This window comes from Portunus trituberculatus, chromosome 37 (assembly GCF_017591435.1).
Source record: "Portunus trituberculatus isolate SZX2019 chromosome 37, ASM1759143v1, whole genome shotgun sequence".
NCBI classification, from domain to species: Eukaryota; Metazoa; Arthropoda; class Malacostraca; order Decapoda; family Portunidae; genus Portunus; species Portunus trituberculatus.
In genome coordinates this window covers 18282463-18300168 of record NC_059291.1, presented here as the reverse complement: position 1 = coordinate 18300168, position 17706 = coordinate 18282463, and the positions used below count along the sequence as shown (strand labels likewise).

The following is a 17706-nucleotide window of genomic DNA, read 5'->3' as shown; positions in this document are numbered from 1 at the left end:
CGGGAGTTGGAGTTTGAAAGTTTCTGACATTTTCTATTTATGAAAGAGTGTTTGGCAAGTTGAAGAACAGACTTGGCATGATTCCGGGCAGAAATATAAAGTGCGTGAAATATAGGAGATGGAAGACTCAAGTACCATTTGTAGGCAACCTCTCTATCATATATAGCACGAAAACAAGCTGTGTTACACCGAGGTTTAGAAAGTTTAGTTTGAGATAAAGAATGAGGAATATACACTCCATGATAGACAGCATCACCTCTGTTCTGCTTTCAGCAAACAGAGTTAGGTCCCTGACACGGAAACAGTAATCATTGGAGGGAAAATCAGCATAATACCTCCTCAGGTCCCCCCCAACTGACAGAGGCAAAACTTCAGAGGCACCCCCGTTTTGGGAGATCCTGAAGAGGAATTGGAGAAACAGGACAAGATACAGAAATTAGATTATGATCGGAGGAGCCCCACGGAGATAATAGGTTAACAGCATAAGCATAAGGATTAGAGGTAAGGAAGAGATCAAGAATGTTGGGCATATCTCCATGACGTCAAGAATACGAGTAGGGTGTTGCACCAGTTGCTCTAGGTCATGAAGGATAGCAAAGTTGAAGGCTACTTCACCAGGATGGTCAATGAAGGGAGAGGAAAGCCAAAGGATGAAGATTTTCGCGAAATAGTAGAGGGACAGAATGTGCTCGAATTTGAAAGTTAAATAGTCAAAGAACTTACTATAGTCAGAGGAGTTACGGGAGAGATAGGCAGCACAGATAAATTTAGTTAGAGAGTGACTATTGAGTCGAAGCCAGATGGTGGAAAACTCGGAAGATTCAAGAGCGTGGGCACGACAGCAAGTTACGTCGTTGCGCATATAGACGCAAAATCCAGCTTAGGAGCGAAAATGAGGATAAAGTAGGAAGGAACAGAAAAGGGGCTGCTGTCGGTTGCCTCAGACAACTGTGTTTCGGTAAGGAAAAAGAAGAAGTTTAGTAGAGGAGAGGTGGTGTTCTACAAATTGAAAATTAGATCTAATACCGTGAATGTTGCAGAAGATAATGAAGAAAAAGTCGAGGGATGAGTCAAGACATTTTAGGTCACCAACGAGAGAGCAGGTCAACCTGGGGATATTTGTGGTCCCCTCCCCAGAAGGAGACTCCGAGGCTGAAATTGGAGTCTCTATTTTGAATTTTGATTTTAAGTGAAGGGTTTGTGTGTGAGGTAGTAGTGCATGTAGTTTTGTATGAAGAAGGAGAGTTGTGTGTAGAGGGCAGGCTGTTACTGCCCCCCAGAGTTGTGAGGCACAAAGGAAACGTTCAGCGAGATCACAACTAACTTTATGGGAAGGTTCACAGCATCCCCTGAACTAGTGTTATTAGACCTCGCTGGGACTAAATTATCGTTCCGGTAGGTGTGTACTACCTCCTCCTGTGTGTGTGTATATATATATATATATATATATATATATATATATATATATATATATATATATATATATATATATATATATATATATATATATATATATATATATATATATATATATATATATATATATATATATATATATATATATATATATATATATATATATATATATATATATATATATATATAAATGTATAAATTTAAACACATCTACTTCACTTCTCTATTAATTCACTCGTGTATAAAGAAACAAAATTAAATTCCAATGTGGTTAGGACACACACGCTGCTCTGGACGCTTTGATATTCCTTTTTTTTTTTTTTGTCATATATGTAAACAATAACCTCAGGGTAACATTCATGATCACACCTCACACACATGCTGTTCCTTACCAGTTATGCTCCCCTCTCCTACAGTACTCATTCATACATAGGTATATTCGCTCCCATTTTCGTTCCCTCCGGCCAGCTCTTTATAAGTAGTCTTTTTACAAAAACATCGCGCAACACATCACCATTCGTTCGTGCTCATGTTTCCCAAATGTGTTTACGCGTTTCAGCAAGTACCTATGCTATGCTATCGAAGTTATTTTGTTGATTAGTTTGTCAGTCAGTCAGTCGGCCAAGTATACAATTACTTAATTTGTCATAATTTGTCAATGATGGAATTCATTTATCGTGTTAGGAGTGATCTGTTTATGGACAACAAAAGAAAAAACGAAAAAAGGCACACTGCAGACATCAATTCCTAAAGATGATAGTCGGAGAGCAAGTTCAGTATTGCACTGTGAAGTGTTTTGAAATTTCCTTCCTGAAAGAGTTTGTTAAGTCAGTTGGTTCATCAGCAAGTCATTTAGTTATTCAGAGTCAGTTAATTAACCAGTCGTTTATTAGTCAAACAGATAGTCAGTAAATGAGCCAGCTAATTTGTCAGTCATAAACTGAAGAAGTGGAATATCAGGATACTCTTCAAAATACATTGTAGCTTATTGATGATATAATTCATTTTATATGTATAACACTTATTTTCTCTTGATCAACACAAATATCACAAGGATATACTACTGTTTTCCTCACGATATGACAAAAGGCATTTTTCTTCCCAGACCCAGTGGCCGGTTTAGAATAGACACCTCTACCCGAAAACGAAAGAAAACAGAGAGAGAGAGAGAGAGAGAGAGAGAGAGAGAGAGAGAGAGAGAGAGAGAGAGAGAGAGAGAGAGAGAGAGAGAGAGAGAGAGAGAGAGAGAGAGAGAGAGAGAGAGAAAGGCGAGCGAAATAATCCCAGCATTCGAAATTGCATGCATTAAAACTCGAATCTGAAAGGACACTATTCTGATGTGATAGAGGTCGCAGGAAAACAGATAAACCTGAATAGCTAGTGGCAAACATACCACATAAACACGAGGGTCGACACTATACTTTAAAACTGGCGAAGAATGGCGGAGAGGCAGAACAAGGTGAGGAAGATAATATTCAACACGTGGAGAAGAATTAAGAAAGTATCATTGTTATAGTGTGTTCATTATGATCGTTATGATAAGAAAGGAAAAAAAGAGGTTAAGGAGGAGGAAAAAGAAGTTAAATAGAAACAGGAATAGGAGGAGGAGGAGGAGGAGGAGGAGGAGGAGGAGAGGGAATAGGGGGAGGAGGAGGAAAAGGAGGAAAAGGAGGAGGACGAGGAGGAGGAAAAGGAGGAAAAGGAGGAGGAGGAGGAGGAGGAGGAGGAGGAGGAGGAGGAGGAGGAGGAGGTGGTGGTGGTGGAGGAGGAGGAGAAGAAAAATTAAAATGAAACAAAGTTAAATAGGAATAGACGAGAAAAAAAAAACAATTATACAAATAACCGCAATAACAACAAAAAAAACAATAACAAACATGAACGACGACAGCACCAGCAATATAATGAAAACTGGTTGATCAATGATATTGATACTCACATCCTTTTCTCCTTGAATCTATTCTCTCTTCACTCAAACTTCGTATAATAAGAAAGAAAAAGGACAATATATAAACAATAATGGTTAGATAATAATAATAATAATAATAATAATAATAATAAAAATTATAATGATAATAATAATAATAATAATAATAATAATAATAATAATAATAATAGTTATAATGATAATGATAATAATAATAATAATAATAATAATAATAATAATAATAATAATAACAATAATAATAATACTGATAATTATAATAATAATATTAATAATAATAATGATAATAATTACAATAACAACAAAAAAGTTATAATAGTAAAAATAATTATAATATCCATAATATAGTAATAAAAATAACTATAATAAAACAATAATAATATCAATTATTACAACAATAACTATAAGAACAACGTCATCATTAGCAAAATGAATTTGGTAATGAATATTAGATATCTAACACCAACACCAGTAAAGCCACAACCACAATAAAAAAACTCATAACGACCACTTCCACCACCAATAACAACAACAATAACTTCCATCCTCATGATACCATAACAAAATAACTTAAAACTAAACGAGTACGAACAATGACCACATTCACTTATCACCCACCACTTTTACACCTCTCTTCCTTCCTTGACAGTCTATCTTCACTACCTCTCCCTACCAATAACAAGACAGTACACGTAACATCCTTCACTCACTTAGGCCATTCCTTCCTCATGATTTCGTTTGGCTTCACGTTGCTATTATCTAATAAAGTGCCCTACTTTTCAATAAGATGAATCAGTGGATGATCCAACTTGTTCTGATCTCACTGTATACGAGTCTACTCAAAGTTTCTCAGTATCTTGATCATTAACTCTCCCTTACTCATCCTCTCTCTCTCTCTCTCTCTCTCTCTCTCTCTCTCTCTCTCAGGTAAGTCACCTCTACTCCATCTTCTTTCAGCCAATTAGCGCTCATTTACAGCCAAGACCAAGTTACCTGATGCCCTTAATCTAATCGAGTGTGAAGGAAGACTCGAGGAAGACAAGAAGAGAGAGAGAGAGAGAGAGAGAGAGAGAGAGAGAGAGAGAGAGAGAGAGAGAGAGAGAGAGAGAGAGAGTATGTGAAGGCAAGGGAAACAGATAAGACGGAAAGATGATGAAGATGGTCATAGTGAAGTGTTATTCCAGTTGCAGTGTGTCCCTTTGACGTTCACCTTTCATCAAGAGGCACTGTGTTCTCTTCCTCCCTCCTTTCTCTCTGGCCATTTCAATACAAACACCGCGTATATTCACCTTTGACTTATGACCTGTACGTAAAATTTGTGCCTCGTACTTTATGCAGCACCCTTAACTTAACTCCTTGTCCATGTTACAAGACTGCGACTGTAAATTGGAAGAGAGAGAGAGAGAGAGAGAGAGAGAGAGAGAGAGAGAGAGAGAGAGAGAGAGAGAGAGAGGAGTGGTGGTAATGGCGGAAGAGGAATAAACATTGAGATTCGGATGACATTTATTATTTTTTCGGTGTGTTTTCCGACCAGGATACACACTGCCTAGCTCGAAAGGTCACTGTGAGGATGGGCGGCGGTCACTGAGGTCAAATGTTAAGAGAAGCAGACAGCAGGATGAGAAGCCTGTGTTGGCGGAGAGGGAAAGATGAGAGAGAGAGAGAGAGAGAGAGAGAGAGAGAGAGAGAGAGAGAGAGAGAGAGAGAGAGAGAGAGAGTGGGGGAGGGAAAAGAGACTTGTGGTTCGGGTATTGTAAAAAGCTTAAAGTTCTGGCTAGTATTATTTTAAATACAAAAAAAAAAAAAAAAAAAATCAAATAATTGTAAAAAGTAAAGGCTACTTTACATTTCATGAACGAAGTAACCGGACCAATGATGTTAAATTGCATTGTAGCAGTAGTAGTAGTAGTAGTTTATTGAGAAAGTAGTATATGCAAATCTGAGAAATACATATTAAACTGTACGAATATGTACTTCATTACCAACTGTATGTTCTAAAAACGTCATAGTTATGGTATACGTTCTTAAAATTACATGTAAGGACAATATTTGATTTAATGAAGGTGCAACAGTCAAAGAAGTTTATATCAGGGAAGAGTCTTATGTTTTAATGAAAAGGAAACGATGTTAAGTATGGTAAAATTACAGGAGTTAGCAAGAAAGTCATTGTAGGGATGGGGAGTGCATGGGAATGGACATGGATGATAGAAAAGCTTTACGGTGTTTACATTCTATATATGGTTAAAACAACATTTTGGAAGGAAAGACGAGAATCTGGTGGATGTTGGCGAGGAGGTGACCCATCCCAAAAATATTAGAAAATAAAATAACACCTGATGCTTCTCCCAACACATGCATACTGTATTCCGTCAATATCAGTGTCGTGTTCTCCCAGGACTCTACGGGCGTCTGCATTAAGAAAAGGAAACGGATAAAAAATGTTCTGACCAACATCCGTTTATAGATCTACGGGTGACAATCACAGTAAGGAATTGATAACTTTCATCGTTAAAGATATGCATGATAAATAAATAGAAAAAAAAAACAAATAAATATCAGATGCAATCCATTTCCAAATGTTTCCATTTCTCTTCTGCTAACTGAAGAAATTAAGAGTCAATATGGAAGACAGGGAAAGAGTTAAATTATATAAGGACACATCGATAAAGATTCAGGTCGCAAAACCGACATGATATTTTGAAATTATATAAACCGAAAAATATTGAATTATATAGGTAAAAGGGAAGGAGAAAAAAAAGGAATGATTAAAAACTTTCAAATACCTCTCATTAAACATTACTTCTGTGTGTGTGTGTGTGGGGTACTATATGTGTATGTGTCCATGTGTGTGTGTGTGTGTGTGTGTGTGTGTGTGTGTGTGTGTGTGTGTGTGTGTGTGTGTGTGTGTGTGTGTGTGTGTGTGTATGTGAAGAGAAGGAGAAGAAAATCAAATGAGAAAATAAAATAAACACTCTCTCTCTCTCTCTCTCTCTCTCTCTCTCTCTCTCTCTCTCTCTCTCTCTCTCTCTCTCTCTCTCTCTCTCCGTGAAATGATTCACCGTCTAGTATTATTGATTAAAGTGTTTAATTCAGACTGAAAAAGAGGCACAAGCAATAACTATATATGTCCTTACTAGTATTCATTGTAAACAATAAATCTCAAAATTATAACAATTATAAAGTAGAATTTTCTTCCTTATTGCTAATAAATAAATAAATAAATAAATAAATAAATATATATATATATATATATATATATATATATATATATATATATATATATATATATATATATATATATATATATATATATATATATATATATATATGTTGTTGTTTTTTTCTTCAATAACTTCGCGGTCCTAGATCTAATTTTCAATATGTAGAACTTCACCTCTCCTCTACTAAACCTCATCTCCTTTTCCTCATCGAAACACAGATGTCAAAGGCAACTGACAGTAGTCTCTTCTCTGTTCTCTCCTATTTTCTCTATTCTCATTTTCAATCTAAAGCTGGATGTTGCGTCTATGTGAGCAACGACTAACATACTCTCATGCCCAAGCTCATTAATCTTCTGAGCTTTCCACCATCTGGCTTAGATTCAACAGTCACTCTCGAACTAAATTTGTTTGTGCTGTCTGTTCGTTCCATAACTCTTCTGAATATAATAAGTCCTTTGACTATCTAACTTCCAAACTGGAGCACATTTTGTCCCTCTAACCTTTCGAGGAGATCTTCATCCTTCGGAGATTTCAATGTTCACCACCAGCTTTGGCTTTCTTCTCCCTTCACTGACCATCCTGATGAACTAGCCTTCAACTTTGCCATCTTTCATGACCCAGAGCAACTGTTGCAACACTTTACTTGTATTCCTGACCGTCTTGGGGATACACCCAACATCCTTGAACTTTTCCTTCCCTCTAATCCTTTTGCTTATGCTGTTACCCTATCTTCTTCGTTGGGCTTCTCCGATCACAAACTCATTTCTGTATCTTGCCCTATTTCTCCAATTCCTCCTCAGCATTCCCCAAAACGGAGTTGCCTCTGGCGTTTCGCCTCTGCTAGTTGGGGGAACCTGAGGAGGTATTACGCTAGTTTTCGATGGAATTATTACCGTTTCCGTGTCAGAGACTCATGTCTGTGTATTGAACTCATAGCGGAAGTGATAGTGTCTGGCATGAAGGCGTACATTCCTCATTCTTTTCCTCAACTTAAGCCTTCTAAAGCTTGGTTTAAGACATCCTGTTTACGTGCTGTATATGACAAAGAGGTTTCCCACAAGAGGTACTTGAGCCTTCAATCTCCTGAATCTCATACACTTTATATTTCTTCCCGGAATCATGCCAAGTCTATTTTTCAACTTCCCAAATACTACTTCATAAATAGAAAAATGTCAAAATCTTTCAAAATCCAACTCCCCTCGTGATTTCTGGCATCTGACTAAAAACATGTCTAATACCTTTACTTTTTCATGTTTCCCTCCTTTATTTTATCGTGATGGCACCACTGCCATATCATCTATCTCTAAAGTTGAAGTCTTTTTTCAGACCCTTGCTAACAACTCCACCTTAGATGATTCTGTGCTTGTCCCTCCTTTTCCTTCTCCCGCTGACTATTTCATGCCTACAGCTGAAGTATTTCGTAATGATGTTTTCCATGCCCTCGCTGGCCTAAAGCCTCGAAAGGTATACGAATCTGGTGGGGTCCCTCCCATTGTTCTCAAAACCTCTACTTCCGTGCTTGCACATTACTTGGATAAACTCTTTCAACTATGTTTATCGACTTCTACCTTTCCTTCTTGCTAGAAGTTTTCCTATATTCAGCTTGTTTTCACAATGAGAGTGACCGCTCCAATTCCTCAAGCTGCTGTCTTATAACTTTAATCTCATGCTTGCCAAGAGTTTTTCAATTTATCCTCAATAAGAAGATTCTTAATCATCTGTCACTTCACAATCTTCTATCTGATCACCGTATGGCTTCCGTTAAGGTCATTCGGTGATCTTATGGCGTTCCTTACGGAGTCTTGGTCATCCTCTTTTAGAGATATCGGTGAAACTTTTGCTGTCGCGTTAGATATATCATAAGCTTTAGATAAAGTCTGGCACATTGACTTGATTTCAAAACTACTCTCCTACGGTTTCTATCCTTCTCTCTGCAACTTTATCTCAAATTTCCTTTCCGACCGTTTTATTGCAGCCGTGGTAGACGGCCACTGTTCTCCTAAATCTAATAATAGTGGTGTTCCTCAGGGTTCCGTCCTGTTACCCATTCTCTTTCTATTGTTCATTAAAGATCTTAACCAAATTTCTTGCCCTATTTACTCTTACGCTGATGATACCACCCTATATATTTCCAGTCCTTTCAGAGACGACCAACCCTCCAGAAAATCAACAGATCACGCAGGGAACCCACAGAACGCCTGGCTTCTGATCTTTTTAAGATTTCTGATTGAAGCAAAGAAAACTTAGTAGTGTTCAATGATTCAAAAACTCAATTCCTCCATCTATCAACTCGACAGAACCTTCCAGACAACTATCACCTCTTCCTCAATGACATTCAACTGCCTCTCTCTTCAACTATGAATATCGATCTGTCCTCTACACATAATCTTAAATGGAAACTTCACATCTCATATCTTGGTAAAACAGCTTTTAAGAAGTTAGAAGTTCTGCGGCGTTTCCGTCAGTTTTTCTCGCCCTTCCAACTGCTAACTTTATAAAAGGGCCTTATCCGTCTTTGTATGGAGTACTTATGTCATGTTTGGGGGGTTCCCCTCACACATTTATGTTAGATAGGGTAAAATTAAAAGTTTTTTTTGTCTCATGAACTCCTGTCCTCTGACTGACTGTCTTCAGCCTCTTTTTCACCGCCGAAATATTGCATCTCTCCCTATCTTTTATCGCTATTTTCATGCTAACTGCAGTACTGATCTTCCTAATTGTATGTCCATTCTCCTCTTGCGGTATCGTACCAGAAGTCTATCTTCTTCCTCTCTTCCCTATTGTGTCCAACTCTCTAAAACAAGAGATGACCAAACAAGTTTTTTAGGGAAACTGTATTTGATGTGGGCCTTTTTTTTCTGATGCCCCTGGCTAGATTCTCTCTTGCAAAACGAAAATGAAATATGTATATATATATATATATATATATATATATATATATATATATATATATATATATATATATATATATATATATATATATATATATATATATATATATATATATATATATATATATATATATATATATATATATATATATATATATATATATATATATATATATATATATATATATATATATATATATATATATATATATATATATATATATATATATATATATATATATATATATATATATATATATATATATATATATATATATATATATATATATATATATATATATATATATATATATATATATATATAATTCTCTGAAAATCACACATTGAAGTGGCAGCGCATCAGCGTGGCCACGGGCACCATACTACATTATCTGCCCATAGTTAATATCTACAATGTGTGTGTGTGTGTGTGTGTGTGTGTGTGTGTGTGTGTGTGTGTGTAATTCACTGTTTGATCTGCTGCAGTCTCTGACGAGACAGCCAGACGTTACCCTACGGAACGAGCTCAAAGCTCATTATTTCTGATCTTCGGATAGGCCTGAGACCAGGCACACACCACACACCGGGACAACAAGGTCACAACTTCTCGATTTACATCCCGTACCTACTCACTGCTAGGTGAACAGGGGCTACACGTGAAAGGAAACACACCCAAATATCTCCACCCGGCCGGGGAATCGAACACCGGTCCTCTGGCTTGTGAAGCCAGCGCTCTAACCACTGAGCTACCAGGCCGTGTGCGTGTGTGTGTGTGTGTGTGTGTGTGTGTGTGTGTGTGTGTGTGTGTGTGTGTGTATTCGTTTAAGATTCATGTCTTCATCGCCTCAAAGCGTTTTCACTCCCTACAGTGTGGTCAGTGATGTGCGTTTCGGGACGTTCATGTGACCTGCCGTGCTACCTTCGTCCTAGGACTTCAGGGGACAAAGCCAAGCTGATTCTCTGGTACAAAAAGGGAAACAGAGCGCCCGTTCTCAGGTAAGCACCACGTTACACTGCTGTGTGTATCCCTAGTGACCTCTCCAACATGAATAAGATTTATGTAATAAGAAAGAAAGATTTATGTAATAAGAAAGAAAATATATATATATATATATATATATATATATATATATATATATATATATATATATATATATATATATATATATATATATCTATCTATCTATCTATCTATCTATCTATCTATCTATCTATCTATCTATATATATATATATATATATATATATATATATATATATATATATATATATATATATATATATATATATATATATATATATATATATATATATATATATATATATATATATATATATATATATATATATATATATATATATATATATATATATATATATATATATATATATATATATATATATATATATATATATATATATATATATATATATATATATATATATATATATATATATATATATATATATATATATATATATATATATATATATATATATATATATATATATATATATATATATATATATATATATATATATATATATATATATATATATATATATATATATATATATATATATATATATATATATATATATATATATATATATATATATATATATATATATATATATATATATATATATATATATATATATATATATATATATATATATATATATATATATATATATATATATATATATATATATATATATATATATATATATATATATATATATATATATATATATATATATATATATATATATATATATATATATATATATATATATATATATATATATATATATATATATATATATATATACACACAGTAAGAAATCACACTTGGCGAATCTCAGCTTGGCGAAATTCACTTTTGGCCGTAGGGTGGCCATGGACCACCGAGTGCACGCTTGGAGATTTGAATTCAAACTTGGCGGTCACCTGGCGGCCGTAAGGCGAACCACGCGGCTCCCCAGTTTCGTCAGACCTCTCTCTTAACCTATCAGAATGCAGTGTTGGAGTTTCCTTTCGCCATTTTGTTTGTGCTACACTCTGTTCTGCTCGCGTGGAAACGAATTCTAGCGATTTCCGCCAACATGGCGTCTACCAGCGGTTACTTACAGCCTTTATATCATGTCTTATTAGCTTTATTTATTGTTTATTGATCTGTTTTGTACATGTATTCTAATATGTGAAGGCAAAAGATTATATTTTAGCTTGAAAGATGGTATTTTACGGATCAAAAGAGGGATTTTGGCAATGACCAAAGACTGATTGACCGGCGCAAGAGGGCTCAGCTGTGTCATGTTAACATGCTGAAGCCCTATTTTCGTTCTACTAGCCAGAAGGGCTCTTTTAGTTCTGCCGTGCAAGAGGCATCTTCAGTTTTATTTTTCTGCCGGGAGGGAGAGGCTCCAGAAGTTATTGGGCCTGAACCTGTTGTTCCTACAGGACAGTGGGAACGGAATAGCCTCCATCTCTTGAAAGAGAAGGTTGAACATTTAGGGGATCAGCAAGATGAGTTGCTTCGGCGGCTGAGGAAGTACTCTTCAGTGTTTAGCAGTGTCCCGGGCAGGACACAGTTGATAGAACACGATATTGATGTTGGGGACGCAGAGCCTGTCAAACTGCCCCCTACCGAGTAAATCCTATGAAGCAAGCACTGGTGGAGAAGGAGTTGGAGTACATGCTTGAGCATGGGCTCATTACTCGGACTTACAGTCAATGGAGTTCCCCAGTCACCCTGCAGCCTAAGCCTGATGGCAAGGTCAGGTTTTGTATTGACTTCAGGCGGGTTAATGCTCTAACAAAAGTAGACACTTATCCCTTGCCCCGTGTAGATGACTCTGTGGACCGAATCGGGTCAGCTACTTTTATCACCAAAGTGGACCTTGTCAAGGGTACTGGCAGGTCCCATTGACGGAGCGGGCTAAGGAGATAGCGAGTTTTGTGGCCAACGGCGCTGTCTATCAGTGCCAAGTGATGCCTTATGGGCTGCGAAATGCCCCAGCCACATTTCAGCGTCTCATGGACCGAGTTACTGATGGTCTGACTCACTGTGTCGTATACATTGATGACGTGGTCATCTATGACACAACATGGGCTGAGCATCTGACTAATGTAGAAGCCCTCTTTGCACGACTCCAGGAAGCGGGATTAGTTGTCAACTTGGAGAAGTGTGAATTTGTACAAGCTCGGGTGCAATACCTGGGTTACCGAGTGGGCCATGGCTACATCACTCCTCCTGAAGCCAAAGTAGAAGCGATCAGGCGGTTCCCCGCACCGACCTGTCGCCGTGCCTTGCAGAGATTCTTAGGAGTGGTAGGTTACTACCGTCGTTTTGTACCGGGGTATTCGACCCTCCTGGCACCTCTTACAGATCTCTTGCAGAAGGGTAAGAAGTGGGTCTGGAGTGAAGACTGTGAGAGCGCCTTCCACCGAGTTAAGACCATTTTATGCGAGATGCCAGTGCTCCAGGCCCCTGACTTCAGAAAAGTTTTGCTCTCGCAGTAGATGCCAGTCAGGTGGGAGTAGGCGCAGTTTTATTGCAGCCTGATGACCAGGGTGTTAACCACCCTGTGTGTTATTTTTGAAAAAGTTTACTCCCGCCCAGAAGAACTATTCAGTCATTGAGCAAGAGCTGCTTGCCATTTTGTTAGCCTTGCAGCATTTTGAAATTTACATCCCCGCTTATGGGCCCCAAGTAGTCATCTATTCAGATCATAGTCCCCTTCAGTTCTTAGAAAAGTTTAAATTTAAAAATCAGCGTTTAACTCGCTGGAGTCTTCTACTCCAGGAGTACAATATCATTGTCAGACATATAAAAGGAGCAGACAACATTGTGGCCGATTGTCTGTCCCGGGGCCATTCCCTTTAATCAGTTTCATGCCTTTTAAAAAAATTTTGTAAATGTTTTGTTTCCAATTTTTTTTACTTTTAAGGGATGGGCACCATCTTAATCCCCTTTAATCTATTATTTCATTATATGTGAAGCCTATGGCCACCCATCGCGGGCCCCTCGGGCTGTTCTGTTGAGCAGACAGCCCGCCTCCCCCTCTCCACCATTTTGTGTGCCTGCGAGCTTCACAGTTAGTCTCAAGGTAGCCTTCAGCGGAGATAGACACGCACTCTCGTCGGTCTGGCACAGTGTTAGGGAGATTCGTGTTGCTGGGCTTCTCTTGTTGCTCATTAGTCATCGGTCTGGGAGTTGTGCCCTCCTGTTGAGTAGCTGGCTTGTTACTCGGTAGACCGTGGCTGTGTAGGACAACGGGCTTGTTGTCCTGAGGAAAGTGTAGCCGGTTGGGGCTGCATTTATAGTGCGTTCGTCCACTCAGGTGTGGCGACGCGGAGAGACGCGGCATTGTCTCGTCCTGTTTGTTTGTTGGTGGCCATGGTCACCAGTGGGGTTTGGTGGGTGACTGTGTGCCCCCACCATCTTTTGTATAGTTTCAGTAGTATACTGTATTGTAGTGGTAGTAGCCACGCACACCATTGAAGGCTGAGAGGCTTCATGTCGGCCAGTGGTGCGTAGTTGTCGTCCGCCAGACTTGTCTGCGACGAGTGTATAGTGGGTGTCACCCGTAGGTGGTGTCTGGGCTTGTGTGTACATCACCAGATGTGCTGTACACATCATATATTGCAGTAGTAGTAGGCCAGGGATGTCAGTTGTAGTAGGATAGTATAGTAATATATATACTGCGCGTGTTGTCACAGTCTGTGATTCATCACCGTCTGTGGACAAGGCGTGCGGAGAGGCATTAATACTTCATAGAGAAGTGGGTGGAATTGTCCTTGTGGGCGGTTTCTCTAGGGGGTATTAAGGCCTCGCCCTGTTACACATAACATCTACCATTTATAAATTCTACTTGGTTGGGTACAGGAGGAGAAGGAGTTGCTGAGGAGATTCCCTTACAGTGGGGGAAATTATACACTGTTGGCGATCTTGAAAGAACCTGAGGGTTACGGCAGCTGTGAGTTATAGTAGTGGGGACTCTGTGGAGTTTTATATTCCCCACGGTACTGACCGTAACACAGTTGGCGATTTTGCCAGAATAACACTCGAGTGAGATGTAGCAGTTAACAGCAGCCGTGTGGCGTACGTAAACCATAACAATATATATATATATATATATATATATATATATATATATATATATATATATATATATATATATATACAAATGAATTCATTGTGCATTAACAGGGTGTCAGGGAAACATAAGCTGATGCAAGGTATGTACAACATTCTTTAACGTTTTGGTTATACAATTATCTTCAGAAAAAAATTAGTTATAGTTGTCATGACAATATATATACAGATATGGCTCAGACTGCAGGTCCGTGCGGCAGAACATGCCCTTTTATGTATCGCATTCATATCATAACAATGAGTAAAATTCTGTCTGTCAGGGAGCTTCGGCTCGAGAGACCTTCATACAAATTTTTACTTTTGTATGTAGAATTTTCTCATGGAAATAAACTTTACTTACTTACTTCCTTACTTACTTATCAAATAACGACTCAAGCACACACACACACACACACACACACACACACACACACGAGAGAGAGAGAGAGAGAGAGAGAGAGAGAGAGAGAGAGAGAGAGAGAGAGAGAGAGAGAATGTGTGTGTGTGAGATGAAACACAATGCAAACACATAAGGCACAGTTAGGTAGATAATACACATTCAAAAAAATTAAATAAGAAATTGTGATGAAAACACACACACACACACACACACACACACACACACACACACACACACAAGAGAGAGAGAGAGAGAGAGAGAGAGAGAGAGAGAGAGAGAGAGAGAGAGAGAGAGAGAGAGAGAGAGAGAGAGAGAGAGAGAGAGAGATGAAACACAATGTAAACACATAAGGCACAGTGAGCTAGATAATACACATTCAAAAAATCAAATAAGAATTTGTGATGAAAAAATAAAACTATTACAACTGGACAATGCAACACCAAAAAACTTAGAAATATAAATAGATGAGCATGCACGAGTATTAGTCTTACATACATACAACCACCCTCCATTCCCCCCAACACACACACACACACACACACACACACACACACACACACACACACACACACACACACACACACACACACACACACACACACACACTCTCTCTCTCTCTCTCTCTCTCTCTCTCTCTCTCTCTCTCTCATAAAACAATGCAATGAAAGCTCTCCTCTTCTCTTTAGACTGACTACTCGATCTGTTTCCGCCATCCGATGCTGACAGTCTGTGAGAGGGAAAGCTTGGGGAGAGAGGAAGGGAGTGTTAGGGTGAGTGGAGGGGAAGAGTGAAGAGAGAGGTAAAGTAAGTTAAGGATCAAGACTGGGAGAAAGATATGGAAGGGAGGTAGAGAAAATAAAATGAAAAACATCGTAAAAAATCTCTCTCTCTCTCTCTCTCTCTCTCTCTCTCTCTCTCTCTCTCTTTTGGAAGCGCATTTACAGGACCTTAACGACGCTCTCTCCCTTCCTGTAATGGCCATATCAGCTAAAATTGGACAGTTAAAAGGTTTGCGTCGAGTGTCTCTTTAGTGGTCGTTATCAGTTCAAATTGGTAGGCGTAAAGGTTCGCGTTCCACGAAAGACGGAAGACGCGTGATCGCAAACATTAGGCTCTAGTCTGGCGAGGCGAGGCAAGACAAGACTGGGCTGGGGGTGAGAAGGGAGGGAAATGGGAAAAAAGGGAGCGACAGTAAGTGGCATTGTGTTGTTTGTCGATGCAGAGTCAGGTTGAGATTGTGATGCTGTTTCTGTGTTGCCATTCTCTTGAGTCCTATCTTCTCTTTGCACTGAAATTACAAAGGTGTGTTGATTTAAGGAAAAAATTCCTATTCTAAGTTGGATATCATAGTGATTAGAATTTATTCATACATATTATTTATGCGTTTCTGCCTTAAGTGTGCGAATAACATTAATTATCTGACAGTAGTTTACAAAAACACACACACACAAAAAAAAAGAGAAAATAAGAGAAAATATATATATATATATATATATATATATATATATATATATATATATATATATATATATATATATATATATATATATATATATATATATATATATATATATATATATATATATATATATATATATATATATATATATATATATATTTCGCTGAAGGTGATAGCTAATTCCGCATTCACTGTCTTTTTTTTTTTCATTTATACAATGTGGGCTTTTCACGGGAACTTATGGGCTAAAGGGGATACTTATTTGGGGTACCTCCTATCTCAAAACCCACCCGCTAGGAAACCGTTGCCCCGAGTGAGGAAGCCCAACCTACACTCGGACCGTGGACAGGATTCGAACCCGTGCGCTTGGAGACCCCTCGGACCCCAAAGCACGCATGGTTCCACTGAGGATATTCTCTTTATTCCTCAAGAGAGTCTTATTCTTTTTTAATAGTCTGTTTATATATATATATATATATATATATATATATATATATATATATATATATATATATATATATATATATATATATATATATTGACTCAGCACTGACTACATGATCACTGAATCCGTTCCACTCATCAACCACTCTGTTTGTAAGCCAGTTTCTTTCCATTTCCCTCTTAAACTGGAAGTTCTCAAGCTTAAACCCATTATTTCTGATTCTGTCCTCGCTACTGATCCTAATAATTCCGCTCATTGTTATAACGATTATACTTTTTAAATACTTTTATCAGGTCTTATAACTTACGTCCGTTAAGGAATGTAAATTGAGTTTCTTCAAATTTGCTTCACTGGAAATATCCTTCATTCCCTGTATCTTTTTAAACATCCTCCTTTGCACTTACTCCAATTGAACTATATCATTCCTATAATGTAGGGACCAGAATTGCACCGCATATTTAAGATGTAGTCTGACCAGCGCCAAGTATGATTTTAGTATTACTTCGGGAATTCTGCTTTTACCAATCCTGAAAACTCTATTCGCCTTATTTCTAGCCTCTATGCATTGTTTCCTTTGACCAAGATCAGAGTTGACTATGACTCCTAAATCTTTTTCATACTTTGAACTTCTTAGTGGCTAGTTATTTTTCGTGTATCTATTGGGTAGATTATCTCTACCTACGCCCAGTACCCTGCACTTGTTAATTTTGAACTGCATTTGCTATTTATCTGTCCATTCTTTCATCCTATTCAAATCTGCCTGCAAGGCAGTGGCATCCGAATTTGACTTAT

The 17706-nt window shown here is 37.7% G+C and overlaps 1 protein-coding gene across 4 annotated transcripts in view; it reads left to right on the top strand.

Moving 5' to 3' along the window:
- LOC123513869 (hemicentin-1-like) overlaps positions 1–17706 on the top strand; it is a 503630-nt gene that overhangs the window by 274886 nt on the left and 211038 nt on the right. For all 4 annotated transcript variants that reach the window (XM_045271299.1, XM_045271300.1, XM_045271297.1 and 1 more), the window contains exon 3: positions 10340–10466. In XM_045271299.1, coding sequence (XP_045127234.1) covers positions 10340–10466 — 127 coding nt within the window. The remainder of the gene's footprint in view (positions 1–10339; positions 10467–17706) is intronic.